This window comes from Syzygium oleosum, unplaced genomic scaffold (assembly GCF_021117445.2).
Source record: "Syzygium oleosum isolate NSW1041296 unplaced genomic scaffold, Sole_v2.1 Sole_v2.30, whole genome shotgun sequence".
In the NCBI taxonomy this organism is placed as follows: Eukaryota; Viridiplantae; Streptophyta; class Magnoliopsida; order Myrtales; family Myrtaceae; genus Syzygium; species Syzygium oleosum.
Window position 1 is genome coordinate 2701731 of NW_026607514.1, and position 19385 is coordinate 2721115.

The 19385-nt window shown below is 39.5% G+C and overlaps 1 protein-coding gene across 1 annotated transcript; it reads right to left on the reverse strand.

The window, feature by feature from the left end:
• Positions 1 to 13951: 13951 nt before the first annotated feature.
• On the reverse strand, positions 13952 to 17627 carry LOC130134423 (NADPH-dependent aldo-keto reductase, chloroplastic-like). Its single transcript, XM_030600710.2, has 7 exons — positions 17380 to 17627; positions 16866 to 16916; positions 15773 to 15849; positions 15511 to 15598; positions 15108 to 15383; positions 14438 to 14686; positions 13952 to 14284 (listed from the first exon to the last, which is right to left on the reverse strand). Exons 1-7 carry the CDS (start codon positions 17497 to 17499, stop codon positions 14198 to 14200), a joined length of 948 nt encoding a protein of 315 aa, XP_030456570.1. The 5' UTR covers positions 17500 to 17627; the 3' UTR covers positions 13952 to 14197.
• Between the last annotated feature and the right edge of the window lie 1758 nt (positions 17628 to 19385).

Here is a 19385-nt window from a genome sequence, read left to right on the forward strand (position 1 = left end):
CCGTAGAGTGACCCTTCGACCATAAGGGCCGCTAGTGGAACGGTCCGGGATAGCTGTGGATCAATCCGGTGTCGGCATGTGTCGGTTGCGGGTAATACTGCACGGCCATGCATCGGTCACGGATGACCATGAGTTAATTCCGGGGTACTGGGTTTCACGAGGTTACATGACAACCGAGGGTCGACCATGGGTCGTTGATACTCGAACGTGGACTGATCGCGAATCGGCCACGAATCATTGCGCCAAGTCAAGTAGGTCATGGACGAGCCATGTGCCAAGCCATGAGCCCAAGAGCTTGGCCGCGGACTAGGCCATATGCCAACCGCGCCGGCCAGGCCGTGTGCCCGGACGTGACCGGCCATCATGCCCGTTAGTTAGGCCACGGACTAGCTACGTGCCCGGTCGTGTGCCGACCATTGTGCCTGACCCTTGTGCCGGGCGTTGTACCCATAAGATCCGGTTCCAATCCCGTCCTGTGGCCAAGAAATATGGCCATGAGCCGTGCATTGTGCCATACATGAGCCGTTGCGCGTGTTTGGCCATAGACCGATCCCTCGCTCGTGTGACCAGGCGTGATGCTCGGCACGTCGCCCGTGCAGCTGGCATGGTGCTCGGCACATTGCACGTGCAGCCGGCAAGGCGCTCGGCACGTTGCTCGTGCAGCCCGGCGCAGCGCCCGTGCGACCCGGCCATGTGCCCGTGTGGCCCGGTACTGCGCCCAGCCATGCGCCCAGCAACCCGGTTTGCTTGGGCTTGTTCCATTTTGCTTGGGCCTTGGTTTGGTTGTGTTAAATGGTTTTTGAGGATGTTCTCACACTGAACCTCGGGTTGAACGGGTTTACCAAGCGTGGACAACCCTCGGAAATTTGGAGAATAGTATGATGCGGGGTTGCGATTATAGTATCGTTTAGCCGGTTTCATGTAAATCGATTGGCCCGAGAAGTTTTTGTGTGAAATTAGTAACTTAAGAGGCTCCCACGGTTCAGATTTGCTGAGGAAAAGATGACAAAAAATTGTTGACTTGGTCAAAGGTTCATTCAAGGCCATTTAATGCCATTTATAGTATTCATTATTGGACTCTCATGAGGTGTCCCCTTCTATTATTGCTGCCAAATTGAGGTGTGCCATGCATTTAAGGCTCTTTGATGATTCAATGGCCACCAATAATGGAGCACAAGGCAAGGCCATTCGGCCAAGCCAAAGGGGAGCCGAGAGAGAGGCCATTCGGCCGAGAGAGAGAGAGAGAGAAGCCAAGGATAAGATCAACTTTAATGCCTTTAATGACCATGCATCATGACCTTTGTCTCTTGTGCATGAATGCACATTAATGTTTGGCTTCTTTGCCAAACTTGTGCCTTTATAAGAAGCAAGAAGCCTTCTCACGTGAGCCTCCCCAAAAAGCTAGCCATCATCTTCTATTTTGCCTTCTTGTCTACCTCATCCATGCCTAAAGAAGCCCAAGCCAACCTTGTTCTACCTCTTTGCTTGATCGGCCAACAAGAAAATCACACCTGAGACTCGCCCGAGGCCCCATTTTTCCCGAAATCGAGCTTGTTCCGTGCTCAAGCCAAGCCACCAGCCACTTCTTCTTCTAGTCTTTCGTGTTCTAGTGGTTTGTTAGATAAGTGAATTCCCTAATATCGGAAAAGGAAGTTGCGATACGTTGTAACATGGGTTGCTTGGCCCGTTTCTGGGTTTCATGGTCGATTATAGCTTGTTCTTTCTTGACAAGTGATGCACACGTGTGACGCTCATGTTTGATGTTTGTTTTGTTGGTTTCGTGGCATGAACTTTGCTATTTATTTGCCATTGATACCGGTACGGTAAGAGTTAATTTATGTGAACGGCGATTGTCTCGTCCTCGATTGATATTAGAGTTTTCACTTATTAAGTCTCCCCGACTCACTCTCGTTGTTTTTTTTTCCTCTTTTTAGGTCCGTGATATGGCATCTCCTCCAACCCGGTTCGAAAGCCCTGTGAAAATGCGAGCCGAACTCCTCACCATAATCGACACCCGGGAGGGTCGTGCGTACCGTCGTATCACAACATATGTGATGGTCGACGAAGGCCGTGAAGAGTTAGTCCCTCACCCGTATGAGGTGTGGTACTGCCTAGTACACGGAGAATGGGTTGGACCCCTTTGTGGGTTCAATCGGCCATTCGGCGGACCAGACGAGGTGGCTCCGGGGCAAATCGGGGGTGGCGCGTGAGATGGTCAGGCAGACGAGGAGCGGGAGGAGCGAGATGAATGAGAAGTCGTAGTGAAGCTAGGAACCCAAGCCAAGATTTTGTTTGTCGATGTTTGGCTTTTGCGCCATCACCCTCGAAATGGGCATGTAAAATATAAGTATGGCTTGTAAGGGCCCGAGAGAGAAGGGCTCGATGAAATAAGTACGTATTATGTAAATACAACGTGCGATGTTTGTTTATCACTCGTGTCGTCTCGTTTATGTTTAATTGCTTCCGCGTGCGCATTTGATTGTTTAAAATGAACGGGACGCACTAATACATTTTCGCGAGTCACGGATCCGTTCGGGTCATGTTGGGTCATTAAGCATCGATCGTGATTCCGAGTCGGGACGTGACACGTCTAGTTCTCGAGTTGTCTCGGGAATCGGTGATGTTATTTTTTAATGTTATATTTCCTTTCTAAAAATATTTCAAAAGTTGATTCAATGTAGGATAAAATTACTAATCATATGGAAGTTACTAGTAAAAAAAGAGATTACTTCCACAAATAATCTATACTTTTTGCCCTTACCAAATAAACAAATAAAAAATAATATGCTCTGAGCCGGTTCCGCATGTTCGGTCCAGCTCCTCTCCAGCAACTAGGAACTCGACTAATTCCGATAGGAACCGACGGGGACCAGCCAGTTTGGTCCGATCCAATTTGGTTTCCGGGTTGGACCAGGACTGATATACACCCCTACTCCAAACATCACACTATTAGCTAGATGTACAATGATGATGATGTTGGTCCGGATGTGATCATGACGATAATACTACGGAATTATATACAATGGAAATTGTGTAGTTTACTTCATCAAATAGGGAAAGTTATTAGGGGGTCATAATATGAGGGGAAAGTTTGAATTAATTGAGAAATTAATATTTTAGTGTGTTAAAGCTCTTCTTTTCTCTGATTATCCTAAGCAGCCAATGGTCCATGTTGTGGAGACAATAGGTGATTGGGCTGAAATTGGGAGTGAGTTCAGCCCAATGTGGCTGCTTGCTGATGGCCCTAAAGATTCTATTCGTGCCTAAAAGTTCACGTCAACTCATTGAAATGTCGTCCAAAAAAAAACTCATTGAAATGCATTGCCCCAAAATAAATAGTTAGAATGTTTTTGTCCCGAATAAAATATTGTTTGAATCCATCTAATTTGGGCTTAAATGGTGCTTGGAATGCTTTATGAGTTTTATTTTTGGGCTTAAGAGTTCTTCTATATAGAACAACTATGGCATCACAATCAATATCAATGACACTTTGAAGGAGCACACCACTAGTTAAAAATGTCTTGGTGTAACTTTTTTGAGAGAGAATTACTCAATCATTCCTAGACCTATTATGCAGATGCCAATTCAGTTTTAAATTTTTAAATTTTGCTAATTTATTCATAAATGTTTACTTAAAATTCTAATGTAATCACTTCGGTCAATTTTCGCTGGAAATTATTGACGTGGTGGTCTAGTTATCACTGGCCGTCCTATGTGGCACAATACCACGTCAGCGATTTCCTGAGAAAATTGGCCGAATGATTACATTGAAATTTTGCACAAAAGTTTAGGACTAAATTAGCAGAATGAAAAAGTTTAAGATTAAATTGGCATTCGTTCAATATATTAGGATTGATTAGACAATTTCCCCATCTTTTCTACATACTGATAACATTAACCCCAAGAGAGAGGAAGTCATCGCATGTCTTGATTCATCTTGACTTGACAATGGAACCAATCAAAAAGTATAAATCCATCAATTTCGCTGAAGAACGGTTAAAGTTTACTGCTTACTAGTAAACTATACGTGGTTTGTTGTATAAATTTGTAAAAAAAATTAGGGTTAGTACCACAAAAAACTCTAAACTGGTACACCTATGGCAAATTTATCCCAAATTAATTTTTTGACTACTAAAAACCCTAAACTGGTACGCTTGTGACAAATTTACCCTTAATTAGTTTTTGTTAAATTTTACTGTCAAATTGCTAAGTTTGATAACCCGTGACAGTTGACGGGTGTGCCAATTTAAGGTGTTACCCCTCTGTTTGTCATAGATTTACCAGCTTGTGATTTTTCGTGGTATTAATCCAATTTAACGAAAGGTAAATTTGTCATCAGTGTACCAATTTTGGATTTTTGATGGTCAAAAAATTAGTTTGGCGTAAATTTGTCACAAGTGTACCGGTTTAGAATTTTTCGTGATATTAACCCTAAAAATTAATAAATATATAAATAGTCAAGTACAAAGAAAAATTCACATTAACGTATTCATATTATAAGATTCTAATATCAAAATAACATTAATCATTAAAGCAGCTTACATAATAAAGTAGCGAACGCGATATCTTGACCAATTATATTTCATTTGTTCATTACCATGTCTCAAGTAGACATAAGTTATGTATTTTTGTGGAAAAATTGCCAAAAAAGTCATAAATCTATTGTAATTGTGCCAATTCAATCCAAAACTTTTTTTTGGCCAATTGCGTCCTAAACCTTTTTGCCTTTTTGTCAATTTAGTCTATTTGGTTAATTTTGGCTTGCCGGCCTTGACGCGGACAATTTTTAATAATTTTTTAATAATTTTTTCTTCAAATTTTAGTTTTTTTTTCTTTTATTTCTCCTATTTTTCTTTCTTCTTCCTCTAGCCAGTCATCGAGGTACGATGACCTGCCAAAGGAAGAAGGAAGAAAAAAGAAGAAAGAGAAAGAAAAGAAAACATGGAAAAATAAAAAAATTATTAAAAATTATTCATGTAAGCACCGGTCGACTAAAATTGGCCAGATGGACTAAATTGGTACAAATACAAAAGGTTTAGGAATCAATTGGCAAAAAAAGATTTATAACTGAATTGGTATAGTTACAATAGATTTAGGACTTTTTTGGTAATTTTGCTGTATTTTTAATTAAGTAAGCGTACTTATATACTAAGGTAGAAAACTTCTTTAATGTAGAGGAGTTTCAATTATGAGAGAAATAATTAAGAGAGACGGGAGGGAGAGGGAAGGTCGCAAAATGACTAGAAAGTGAAGAAAAGTACTTCTTGCAAGATGAAAAATCAATCTCTTGCTAATTAGAGTCCTACGTGTCAAACATCAAATTTTACTATAGCACATTTATATCGATATAGATACAAAGTTCGATGCATTAAATGAAAACATTGAAACTCGACAATTTCAAATGTTAATTGTTAACCCCAAAGGGCCAAAGTACAGTGGTTTACTTTCAGCTGTTGCTTAGTTTAGCCTCTAGTAAATTGATATTTGATATGAATCAACTGACAACCTCACAGCGGCATGAAGCTCATAGGGGTCAACATTTTAGGTCAGTAAGCAAAAAGGGAGAGAGCAAACACAAAAGCTACATTTTTACTTACTTTTTTTTTGTTAAAATCTAAAATATTACTTAAAATTTAAAAGATCATGAAAAATTTATATATGAATATGGGCGTATACTTTTAGATATTGGGATTTTTTCAGGGTTTAAAGTAAAAATAAGTTACCATGCGTGAGCAGCAAGATGGGAATAAAAGCAAAAAGTCACTCGAATAGACGGATACTTAGGATCACCCTTGAGATTGGTTGATAAGTACAAAAGTTGGATCCAAACACTAAACTAAGGAGATTACTCTAAGTTAGGCCTACCATATAGGTAGTATGGGTTTGGGCACGCACGTCGAGGCCTTATCAACCATAAAATGCTCAAAAACCAACGTCGGAGATCTCGTATGGTCTCGTCAATTTTGAAGTGCAGATTATTGTCGCTTGATCCCTCCATATAAATTTTGGCTTGCTGGTTAGGGGTCAAGCTCGCCTTGTCATGGCGGCACATTAGAGATTACAAAGCAAACGTCCCTCCTATATTGTCAGAGCCAAAAGCCCGTAGACCAAAAAAAAGAAAAAACCTACTAAATCAAATGGATTTTGCTGGTGAAATGGTGAGAGATAATAATAGCTTACCATTGCTGTTGTCGTTTGCTGATAGAACAATGAAGACATGATTGATCAAGGCAACGACAACGATCTTTTATTCATTATTAAAATATCTTTTTTCTTTCATGAACCTCACTTGTAGGAGCCCTTAATGGTGCTTTTGTTTCGCGGAAAATGAATAATTTGAAAAATATTTTTCTAAAAATGATTGCATTTATCACTTATACAAATAAATGAATGAAAATTGATATAAGCAATTATTTTTAAGAAACTGTTTTCCAAATTATTCATTTTTGGCGAAATAACCTGGCCCCTTAGTTTTCACTTTAAAATAGCGAAAACAATATTTGAACGTGTGTTCACTTAGGGACTCAATGATTCTAATTGATTTCCTTTAAATTTTGGTACTCATCTAATTTTCTTTAATAAATTCTTGATATTAATAATGATTGCACATGAATGGAAGTTGTCGTAAGAAAATTTTAATTGTATACGTTTGTCAACTACACTCAAGTTTAATATGGTCGTTCAATATATCTAACTTGAGGATGAAGAAGAATTGCAAGTTGGATAGTGAACAATGATGTGGACGCGTGAAGAGTAAATGCAACGTGTTTAATTGTAGGATGAAAAGAAATTACAATATGTTTAATCGTGCTCGTCTCTGGGAATCCCCGATTGCAATTAGATCCGTGGGGAATTTGGCGAATTGCAAATTTGGATGTGAAAATTTATGTTAATTGCTCTCATGTTAGCTCTTATTGCCAAAGACTTGTGCTAAGGAATCCAACTTTGCATAAGAAGATGCACACGCTCTGGTCAGTAGATCACTTTCATCCTCATTTTCTCAAGTTAAAAAAAGAGACATCTACAATGTACCTATAATACTAGACCTGTCAAATGGGTGAGTCGGATTGAAAATAGTCCGACCCAAATAGACCAATTTAACCTATTTTGACCCATTTCCATGTCATGCAAATCTAATGACGTATACCCAACTCATATCCGTCCCGACCTATATTGCTAAAACACTTCCATATTGAACTAAATTTAGGAAAACTGATACCCAAACTGAGATGAGAGTGTAGGATGAGCGAGGGCAAGATTGAGTGAGGGCGAGAAAGATGAGTTGAGTTTAAATAAATTATAAACCCATTAATGATCAATTTACGACCCATTTAACATCCATATTATACTTATACTCATTTATGATCCATTTACTAAATATAACTAACCTATTTATGAGTTATGAGCCATTTACTAATATATGGGTTAAGAAATGAGTTCATGATCCATTTTGACAGGTGTATATAATACACACAAATCACCAATGCATTATTTTCATTTTCATGAGTTGTACCTTTCTAATAATTTATTCAAATTTCAAGTTTGCACCTTTATGTATGCAGAAGGGCTATGATAGCTGTGAACGACACCAAATATAATAGTCATGAAGTCAATGACAAAAAGCTCTTAGTATTTTGTACTCGCATATTTAGTATCGCACAGGGATGACGGATAAAACAGGGGGCGGTGTCTCCCCCTCTTTTGCCATTTTTTCTATTTCTTTTTTTTTTTAATTTCAGTTTGTTTTAGTTTTTTTTCTCATATATGGCGCCTAAGTAGCGTCATAGCAACACCACATCCACATGTGCAAAATAAAAAGAATTTGAAGAAATGCCACTTAGATTTTACCGTCCAAGTAAAGCTAACGAAATTGACGGAAGGACCGGAGTGGATAATGGTGACAAAATTGGAATTTAAATACACGAAATAAAAGCTTTATGATATTTTATAATGACATGTTTTAGAATTCTTGCTGTATTTGACTCCATTTCCCCCAAGATTGTTTCACTTTTACATGGACATCGGATGTAGGCATTATAGATTGGGTTAATATTACGAAAAACCTCATATTGGTACACTTATATCAAATTTATTCTTAACTAATTTTTTGATAAAAAAATCCAAAACTGGTACACCTGTAATAAATTTATCAAAAACTAATTTTTAACCATTAAAAACCCCAAACTGGTACATCCATGATAAAAAAAAAATTTTGGTAAGGAAAAGAAAGACGAATAATTCCGTTGCCGGATCCATGATAAATTTACCCTTTGCTAAATTGGATTAATATTATGAAAAACCACAAATTGGTAAGCATGTGACAAATTGGGGAGTAAAACCCCAAATTAGTATACCCATATTATCGAACTCAATAATTTGACTAGAAAATTTAACGGAAATTAATGGATGGTAAATTTGTCACACCCATTTTATCGAACTCAATAATTTGACTAGAAAATTTAACGGAAATTAATGGATGGTAAATTTGTCACAGATGTACCAATTTGAGATTTTTGATGGTCAAAAAATTAATTTGAGGCATACCAGTTTGGGGTTTTTTGTGGTATTAACCCTTAGTCAATGTTTGGTTATCTGAATTTCTAACCAGGATAGGACTGGATAGGATAGGAAATGAAATCAAAGGGTTTTCTATAGGTTTAATACCACGAAAAATCTCAAACTGATACACCTGTGACAAATTTACTCTAAATTATTTCTTTGACCACAAAAAACCCCAAACTGATGCACTTGTGACAAATTTACACTCCGTTAGTTTCCGTTAAATTTTATTATCAAATTACTAAGTTTGATGACACGTAATAGTTGACAGGTGCACTAGTTTGGGGTTTTACCCTTCTGTTTGTCACAAGTTTATCAATTTGTGATTTTTCGTGATATTAATCCAACTTAACGGATAGTAAATTTGTCACAAGTGTACTAGTTTGGGGTTTTTGGTGGTCAAAAAATTAGTTTGAGATAAATTTGTAACAGGTATACTAGTTTGGGATTTTTGGTGATCAAAAAATTAATTCAGAATAAAATTGTCACAAATGTACCAATTTAGGATTTTTTGTGGTAAAAAAAAATAGTTCAGGATAAATTTGTCACGTGTGTACCAGTTTAGAGTTTTTGGTGGTCAAAATATTAGTTCGGAGTAAAATTGTCACAAGTGTACAAGTTTTAGGTTTTTCGTGGTATTAACCCTTTTCTATGTTCTATCTACTGTTCGGTGAATCGCAATAATAAAGTTGAATATTTTCACATCTTACCATATCCATTATTTACTACGAATGTCATATCGGTGTAAATAAACCTAAAAATTGCACAAACGGAGATAATAAAAATCTCTCGCTATACTCTTACCTAATTCATTTTTGTTTGCTTTTTTTTTATTTCCCTCTTTTGTTAATTCTTTTTTTTCCCCTTCCATCATTCTTTAAGAAAATTTTAGTAAATTATACTAATATACCTAAAATAAGTAATAAATATAAATACTAAATATATATTTATATATATGAAATTTATATCATAAGATAGAAAGAAATCTGAATATATAAATAAAAATAAGAATAACTAAAAACAAAATTATTATTATTTTTTGTATTTTGAATTTTTATATTAAAATTCAAATATTATTTATATTAAAATATTATTTTAATTTTATAAAATATAACAAGTTTGTTATTCGTTAAAAATAACTTTTATATTATGGATATTAGAAATCCTATCACTTTTATTCCACCTTTCCTATGGGATAATTATATCCAAACTATATCTCTGCTATATTCGACTTTATCTTGTCTTTTGTATGCACTAAACATGGGATAAGATAAATTTATCATATCCTAAATTTTATCCCGACTACCAAACGTAACTTTAGAGATTTCCAATAAAAGATTAGGAAAAACTGATGTAGAACAGTTGGCGTGCGATTATCTTGAACGACGTGATCGTCACGATCGCCGGAAATCTCGGCAATTTTTCTGATCTTGGGTCTGACGACCTCGGATTGCGTTCAAAGTTGGGTGGGTGAAGCGAATTGACCGTCTGATTCGAACTCACTGCTTCGCCGTGACCTACAATGGATTTTAGCATTCCGGAGTCGTCTAGATAGGTTTTTCAGGCAGTTTTCTATGTTAGGAAATTCGTAATTGTCATTAATTTCAAATATTCTATTTGAAAGATTTGGTTTATTTGATGTTATCTTTAATTATTCGGTTTCCAATAAGAGTCCTATCTCTATATAGGATGTCCGGCATAGGCGAGTAGACTATGTCGAAGACTTTGAAGACGAAGATGAAGAAGATTTCCTAGACGTGCCCATTCGAAGAGGACAGTAGAATAGAGAATTCCAGAATGATCGTGTTCGTGGAGGTCGGCGCTATGGAGGACATCAACGGGATCCTGAGCAATATCAATTAAAAGTCGATCTTCCAACCTTCAACGGGAATTTGAACATCAAAGATTTCTTGGATTGGCTGTGGGAAGTCGAAAAATTCTTTGATGCCATGGAAATTGAAGAGGATCAACAAGTTAAATTAGTGGCATACAAATTGAAGGGTGGCACTTCGGCTTGGTGGGAGCAGACGCAATTAACCGACGTCGACAAGGAAAGGCTCCCATCCGAACGTGGAATCGAATGAAACAGATGCTGAAATCACGGTTTCTCCCCACTGATTATGAGCAACTGTTGTTTCAGCAATTTCAGAATTGCAAGCAGTCGAACCGAACAGTCCAAGCTTATACGGAAGAGTTCCCCCGACTTTCCGCCTGTAATAACCTAGCTGAATCGGAAGCACAACAAACTGCTAGGTACATAAATGGCTTGTGACTGAACATTCAAGATCGTGTTTCTTTGCAACGTGTATTTTCTGTTGAAGACGCCCAAGAGATGGCGCGAAAAATTGAGATGCAATTGGAGAGGACTAGCCCTAGTATTCGTGGAAGCAATTATTCGGGTCGTGGAACATTCGGAAAGGGGAAGCAGATTGATGTCTCAGGTTCCTCAAATCAGCAAACCGGTGATATGAACCGAGCATCGGGAAGTGTTACTGGGATGCCTACGGAACCAGTCGCGGCAAACAACTGTACTCTAAATGTCCAGAATCCTTATGCCAAGCCGCAACCGATCAAGTACTATAAGTGTAACGAATTGGGCCATCGTTCAAGCGATTGTCCCCGTCGGAGAATGGCCAATATCGTTGAGCATGAAGATGAGATGAATGAGGAAGATTGGGTGGACGAAGAAGAAGTGGAAGATGAGGCGGGCGAGCAAGTGAATTGTGTTGTTCATCGTTTATTGCTTGCTCCGCGGATAGAGGACACCCAGAGAAATCAGCTTTTTCGCGCTCGATGTACTGTCAACGGCAGGGTATGCGATGTTATTATTGACAGCGGAAGTTACGAGAATATAGTATCAAAGGCTTTAGTGGATCACTTACAGTTGAAGATGGAGCCACATTCCGCGCCTTGTACAATCGGGTGGATTCGCAAAGGACCAGAGCTTAGGGTAACACATGTATGTTGTTTACCTATTTCAATTGGAAAGTCATATCAGGATACTATTGTGTGCGATGTTGTGGAGATGGATACATGTCATGTGTTATTAGGGCGACCATGGCAATATGACGTGGATATCACTCATCGAGCTAGGGAGAATATTTATTCTTTTGTATGGAATAAGACTAAAATTACCTTGAAGCCAAGGGGTAATACTCCCCAGGTCCCAAAGAAATAAGGTTCTGGTGTTGTGCAAAGTGCAAGAGTTATGTTGAATGTTCATAAACGTGAAGGAATGTACATGCTCGTAGAGAAGGGTGAACAACAGACTATTATTCGTATTCCTGAAGCTCTTAAGCCCTTGCTAAAGGTGTTCTGTGATGTCATGCCAGATGATTTATCTGACGGATTACCTCATCTGAGCGATATCCAGCATGAGATTAACTTTCTACCAGGTGCCAGTCTCCCTAATCTGCCGCATTATCGAATGAATCCAAAGGAGAATCAGATTTTACAAGAGGAGGTGGGAGAACTCCTACGCAAAGGCTTCTTGCGCGAGAGCAAAAGCCTTTGTGCCGTTCCTGCACTTCTCACGCTGAAGAAAGATGGCAGTATGCGTATGTGCGTTGACAGCCATGCCATTAATCGGATAACTATCAAGTATAGGTTTCCAATTCCCCAGCTTGATGACATGCTGGACAGACTTGCTGGATCACGAGTCTTTACAAAGATCGACCTTCGAAGCGGCTACCACTAAGTTCGCATCCGTCCGGGTGACGAGTGGAAGACCGCCTTTAAAACGAGTGCAGGTTTGTACGAATGGCTTGTCATGCCGTTTGGACTCACTAACGCACCTAGTACTTTTATGCGTTTGATGACTCAGGTGCTCAAACCTTTTATTGGCAAGTTTGTGGTTGTTTTCTTTGATGATATTCTCATCTATATTCCGGACGATCGATAGCACATGGAGCACTTGAGAGATGTCCTGCTAACCTTGTAGAAAAATCAATTATTTATTAATCTGAAGAAGTGCAGCTTCATGACCGAGCGACTCCTTTTCTTGGGTTTTGTTGTTGGAGCCGATGGACTTCACGTTGATGCAGAAAAGGTAGCTGTGATCCGTGATTGGCCAGTTCCACATAATGTTGGCGAGGCTCGAAGTTTCCATGGCCTTGCGACGTTCTACAGACGTTTTATTCGAGATTTTAGTACAATTGTAGCCTCGATCACTGATTGTTTAAAGAAAGGCAAATTCCATTGGGGTGATGAAGCTTCGGCCAGCTTCAAGCTTATCAAAGAAAAACTCTCAACGGCACTAGTATCGATGCTCCCTGATTTTGAGAAAGTGTTTGAGCTGGACTGAGATGCTTCGGGTATTGGAATCGGCGCTGTTCTTTCCCAAGAAGGTAAGCCTATTGCTTTTTTAAGTGAGAAACTTAATGAAGTTCATCGGCGGTAGTGCGCGCTATAAAGCACTGGCAGTCCTATCTTTATGAGTAAGAATTTGTTTTTAAAACTAATCATCAAGCTTTTAAATACATCAAGAGTCAGAAGCATTTGAATAGGATGCATACACGATGGGTTTTCTTTTTGGAGCAGTTTAATTTTGTGCTTCGTCATAAGGCAGGCCGTTTAAATAAAGTGGCGGATGCACTCAGTCGACGTGCTGCGACACTCGTGACCATGCGCACTGATGTTGTTGGTTTTGATCAACTTTGTTCTCTTTATCCTGAAGATGATGATCGCATTGAACAAATTAAAAGTTCATTGACCACATTGCACATTAAGTTAAAATTCATGGACTATTTGTGTCATTATCCCTTAATTCAACACACATTTCTCTCTCCTCTCCAATCCCTCTGCCTCCACCGCCACCTCCATGGCACCGAGCCTCACTGTTGGACCACACAACCGTCACCACTTGCTCCTCACTATTGTCACACACCGTCTCCGTCACCGTCTCTCCATCCTCTCTCCCATTCGTGGCCCCCTTTCTCGATTTTCTCGATTCAATCTCTTTCGAGCGTCACCGTACATCCTCTCTCTTTCCTCTCTTCGACGGCCACAATGCACGCCACACCCCTCAGCTGCCCCGTCGCTTGCCTGACCTACGCCCGCCGTCTCTCTATCCCCTTGAAGAATGGGCAACACGCACACTCTCTCTCTCCCTTTATGACTGTAGGGGCTGGGTTCGCACGATGGTCGAATCCCTCGCGAATCGGAGTTCACTTAGCCTATGGTGACCTTTGATCCAGGTCGCCTAAGGCCGGTGGCCTCTGTCCCGGAGAGGGCAGATAGAGAAGCGCAACAGACACGGGGAAACTTAGGAGGGAAAGATAGAGATTGAAAACTTGGGGAGTTTTGCGTATTCGTAAGCTCATGGTTTCATGCGCATAGTCCTCCAATTTGAACCTATTCGACTCAAGTCAATCTCATACCATTAAACCCCCTCTTGAATACGACTCCATAACAGTAGGTCATATATATCAGACAAGAATACGCAAACAGTCGCGCCTTTCAAGCATCTTCAATCGCAGTTACCCTGATTGATGAGCTAAAAGGCTAATAAGATGTTCGAATTTATTGTTCTGCATTAAACATAGGCATAAGCAGCTAATATGAAAGTAAAATAGAAGCTAAGCTAAGGTATTGACGAAAAACGCAGCTCTCAAGCTTCAGATTGGTTGCTTATGTCTATTCAAACCTCGCCGTCCCAAAGTTCTTTGACCGTCTTGTATGCACCCAGGGTCTCATGCACAAAGCCGGTACCCTTGATCAGTTTCACCTGCACGAACAAAAAAAAAAAATCTGTCAGTTCAAGGATTTGTAAATTCTTAGCTCTCAGTTTCGCTATACTTTGGCTCGTGCCTGTTGGATTGCATAGCATATAGGAAGAGACCGCTAGTGGACGAGGAAACAGCGAACAGAAATTACTTGCCTGAGGTATTTCAGAAAACTTGCAGAACAAGTCATCGGGTATGGACCAGTCGAAGACGTTGAAGTTTTCCTTGATTCTTGCTTCGTTCGTGCTTTTGGGAAGCACGCTGTGGCCCAGTTGGAGTCCCCAACGAAGTGCCACCTGAGCCGGAGTCTTGCCCAGTTTCTCTGCTATGGTAGTGATAACTGGATTCTTAAGGATATCGCTCTTGAGAGATCCCGTGCCCGGGGAACCTAAGGGCGAATAACCCTATATGACAGAAAAATAATTTTGATTCAAACTAAATAACTGACAAGTAGTAAATAAGAAGTGAAAGCATGTCCATAGATCCAAAGGGTTTAATTATTTGTTTTAACTAACTGGTAAGGAGGCAGCAGATACAACTGCGACCCATAAGGAAAGAAGATGAAAATGGACATGAGAAGGATGAGAGCAGAATGCTTCATATCAATGTCAAGCATGTCATGTTGACACCTTTAAAATTGTTAAGAACTACTTTTGCCAAGAAACTCATATAATAGGGAGTTTCCAAGGAAAAAATTCAAGCTAAAATTTGAAGAATATACTGCATGATGATAGAGGAAAACCATTTTCCTGTCTTGCACTTTCAATAATCGACGCATTAAAGTCCACGTGCATCGTTATCGAGATATCTTAGCAAGTCACTTACCGATAAATGTACGCCCTTGGATTTGCAAAACTCGCGCAGCTTCCCTTGCTGCCAATAAGGGTGGCATTCCACTTGGTTGACAGCAGGAGGAACTTCCGCGATGTCCAGCAAATCGCCAAGCTTCTTGGAGGAGAAGTTGCTCACTCCAATAGCTCGAGCCTTGCCCGAATGGTATAGTGCCTCCATCGCTTTCCACGTACTGGGTATGTCTGGCTGGGTAAGGTTTTCAGGCTTGAAGCCGACCGAGCCCTTCCTCATGCTCACGGGCCAGTGGATCTTCAAACAGTAAACCACACTAAGTCGTATTTTTATGTACATCCTAATGGCACACAGAAATGGACATAAAACAGGAAAAGCATTCTGTCCTTAAATAAGCCAGAAAAGTTCATCGTCGAATCTGTACCAGGTAAAGATCCAGATAGTCGAGCTGCAAGTTCTCCAAGGTTCTGTCTAATGCCTTGGGAGCATCTTCTGGTGCGTGATCATTACACCTGCAGCAAATTGTTTAAGAAATCAGACAAAAAGGAGGGCATGAGTGATAAGGTGATCCGGTGATGAATTACCATGTTTTCTGGTCGCATGGTCCTAGGATTAACATTACTGATTCAAAACTCAAAAAAACTGATCAAAATATGTTCGAAGCATAGGGAAGAACCAGAGCATACCATAGCTTGGAAGTGATCCACAAATCCTCACGCTTCACCACACCCTCGCTGAATAATTTCTGGAGAGCAGTACCAACCTGTTGAAAATTGGAAGACCAAATTAGCAAAAGCAGAGCTTTTTTACCATCCTGCAAAATGACCGCATCTTGATTGTGCCCTCGTAAGAGAAATGTGCGTTAGCAATAGAAAGGAAAAAGGAATAATTGATCTCCTACCATGAAACTACAAGAAAGCAAATGTTGACTTCTTCCTAATGGGAAAATTAAGTTCCGGATCTATTGAAAGTGACTTTTTGAAACAGGGCAATATCAACCTACTGGTAGAGATCGTTGTTCTCCTGACTTCTTTTGACTATCCCCCAACTAAAACTAAGCAACATATAATGCATTTGAGCACATCCCGTGAGCAACTAAGGCACCTTTTTTGTTTTTGTGGGTTGGAATGACTAAAAGTAGATATCCTTTTTAAAGTATAAGCCTCGGGTTCAAATGAGAGCTAGATCGCAGTTTTCACAAAAGCTTTAAGTGTTTAAGAATGAGTGAAGTGCACAAGTTACTGGAGACCATTTCAGATTAGGAATACTTGCCTTATCCCTTAAACACCAAAGTGAAAGGGAAAAAAAAGAACTTTAAGACCTCAAAAAATGATAATAATATGCCTCTCTACCTTTCAATATTTAATAGCTGAAGTATTCACTGTTCAGCATTGAGCAACCTATTCTTTTTTTTTTAAATGATGAAGATACAAAAGGCGCAAAACAGGACAAGAACATATTGATTTCCCAGGGCAACTTTCAAAAGTCCATACAATTCATACACGACACAAAGGCAAATGGAATGTCAAGCGTGCAATGCAAAAATGTACACTCCATATCTCACCCACACGAACTTGTACCCGACAGACAATTCAATGGCATCGAATTTAACAACTCTTTCACCGATACATGTTGCAATTATCTTGTCCTTTGGCACATTAGCAGGAGGACAAGATGAGATTGTCATGAGAATGACTTGAGGGAAAAATTCACGAGCTGATCGACAACACAACTGGCTTTAGAGATGCGAGAAACTGGCAACTAGGAACAGAATATTACCTCCTTCTCATTGCCATAAACTTGAGCACAATCAATATGCCTGTACCCAATCTGCACACGCAGAGAACTACAATTAACATCCTCCTAAATTTTGCCGAGACAGGCAATTTTTGCAGCTTAACACAGAACCAAATAAATCGAACCGAATGAAGAAAAACTAGGAACTGCAAAAGTTAGCCATCAAATTGCGAAAACCAGAGTCACCCACGACGCCCAATCACAGCGGAACCAACCATCAGCACAAACCGGGCTCCATTTCCTTGTCTCCAAGCAACGAAGGTCAACAAAATGAAAGAAAGTTCACGACTTTTCACGTTAGTGTTGCAACCCATCTTTGAATCTCGAAATCTCCGGCCTCCGATTCGACGTGAAACCACATTGCACGACACACTTTGCACCACAAATCGACTCTTAACTGGTTCATGCACCCACCAAATTCACCCAGCAATTTCGGGAGAAAAAAAATCAAGAAAACAGAAGCAAACGGAAGCAAAAGAACAGGAATAATGAGAACCTTGATGGCGTCGGTGACGGCGGCGGCGACGACGCCGGGATCGGACTGCCAAGTGCCCAGCCCGACGGAGGACATCTTGGCCCCGGTGTTGAGCTCGACGAAACGAATTGCCTGCGCCATTTTTCTCGAAACAACGAGCTTCGACCTCAGTGTCTAGAGTCCCACTCTGGGTCTTGCGGGGGAAACGGAGTGCTAGCGACTGATGACGGGAGACGGTGCAGAAAAGCGAATGGAAATGTGAACCAGAGGAATAGATTTATAGCAAACGGGCCGGCCATAAAAGGCAACAAAAACCAAGGAAGTCACGACACTGCACGGTCGAGAGCCGCATCTTTCTTTGACCAAATCTTTCGTTGTCGTGTTCTTGGAATCAAAAGTCGACAGCTTCATGGCGCAAGGACATACGTCACGCTGAAGCTTACGCTGCCCGCGACCATGCCGGGATCTCTAGAGATCGTTTCGCGTGGACCGCTTCTCCATTAGGGAGTGCCTTTTTCTTTTGCGTTTTGCCCCCGCGTGTCATTCGAGGGCTCACATGTAGCGAGCTCGCGTGCATCCGAATCACTAAAAATCTTTTTGAACTTTGGCTCAATATCAAATATCATCTCCGAAGTTTTAATTTGTTCAATGTAATCCATGGACTTTTGTTATATATTCAACGTAGTCCTTGAACTATTCCTTTTATAATTCGAGTTCATAGACTATATTGAACATAAACACTCTGTTGAACATTTTCATATAGTTCGGATACTACATTAAACATGTCAAAAGTTCAGGGACCATATTGAACAAGTTAAAAGTTTAAGGAGCACATTGAATATTAGGCTAAAATTCAGGGATTACATTGAACAAATTAAAAGTTCAGGGATCACGTTGGATCAAAATTCATAGACTATTTGTGTCATTTTCCCTTTTCGTGTTGGAGGCGTCACATGCCAAGTAAGCGCCCCACTCCACGACCTTTTAGGTCTCGTTTGGTTAATGATAACGAGACGATAGAGATGAAGTAAAAGTAGAGATTGGTTTGATAGGTGCTATGACGAATTGAGAGTGGACGTTCAACAAATGAATCATATTCGATGTCGACCAATATAGTTTGCCAGATCAATTGATGTATCGGTTCGGTGATTAAGTCTTAGACTACTTAGCTTTGGTCATATAATAACAAGAATCAGCATAAACAGTAAGGAATCAACATGGTAATTAATCTTCGAGCAATCGCATGTTTTGGTAAGTTCTCCAAATAAAATGCAATCTACATATGATTTGAATATCATCATCGTAAATCATTAATATGGACAAAATCAATAGACTCAAAATAAGGCACCTACCTTATTAAGTTTCCTCCTTATAAAAGTTTTCAAATTTAGATATAAAGTGCATTAGAAGTCCTAAAACTTATAATAAAAGTGCAATTGACTCCTAAAACTTCAAAAAGTACAATCAAGTCCAAAAACTTGTCAAATTGATCCAATTAAGTCCTTCTGTTTATTGCACTTTTGAAAGTTTTGAGACTCGATTAGACTTTCGTGACAAGTTTTATGATTTGATTTCACTTTTTGAAAGTTTTAAAATTCAATTGCACTTTTGTGACAAATTTTAGGACTTCTAGTACACTTATCCCTGATTTTCTTTTGGTCAGAGAAATTCAGACATTAATTTGCAACCCCAAAAAAAATGGCATTACCCTTTAAATTTTAAATTGGTTAATCAGACATTGTCTCTGTTTGGAAGACGATGAATGTCACTTCTTGTTGTCTACCAACCCGGTTGGTGGCATAGAAATTCATGTTAGATGTATCAAGATTGTGATGTACAAAATGAATATATTCAATATCGAACTGACTTTTGTTGAATTTTAAATATACCTTGTTTGTTCAATTATTCACTCGTAGTATAATAAATTAATAATTTTATATTTTTTTGTAATTATACGTGCACATATAAGGCACTAGTTTTATTTCTCGAGCTTCGCACATGCTTAAATCCTTTTATAGAATAAACTC

Excerpts from the sequence above, each read along its gene's own strand:
- LOC130134423 (XM_030600710.2), bottom strand. The coding sequence starts at position 17,499 with ATGGCGCAGGCAATTCGTTTCGTCGAGCTCAACACCGGGGCCAAGATG. Across the intron at positions 16,917-17,379 it reads CCGTCACCGACGCCATCAAG|ATTGGGTACAGGCATATTGA; the intron begins GTTCTCATTATT and ends CTGCGTGTGCAG. Across the intron at positions 15,850-16,865 it reads TTTATGGCAATGAGAAGGAG|GTTGGTACTGCTCTCCAGAA; the intron begins GTAATATTCTGT and ends AATTTTCAACAG.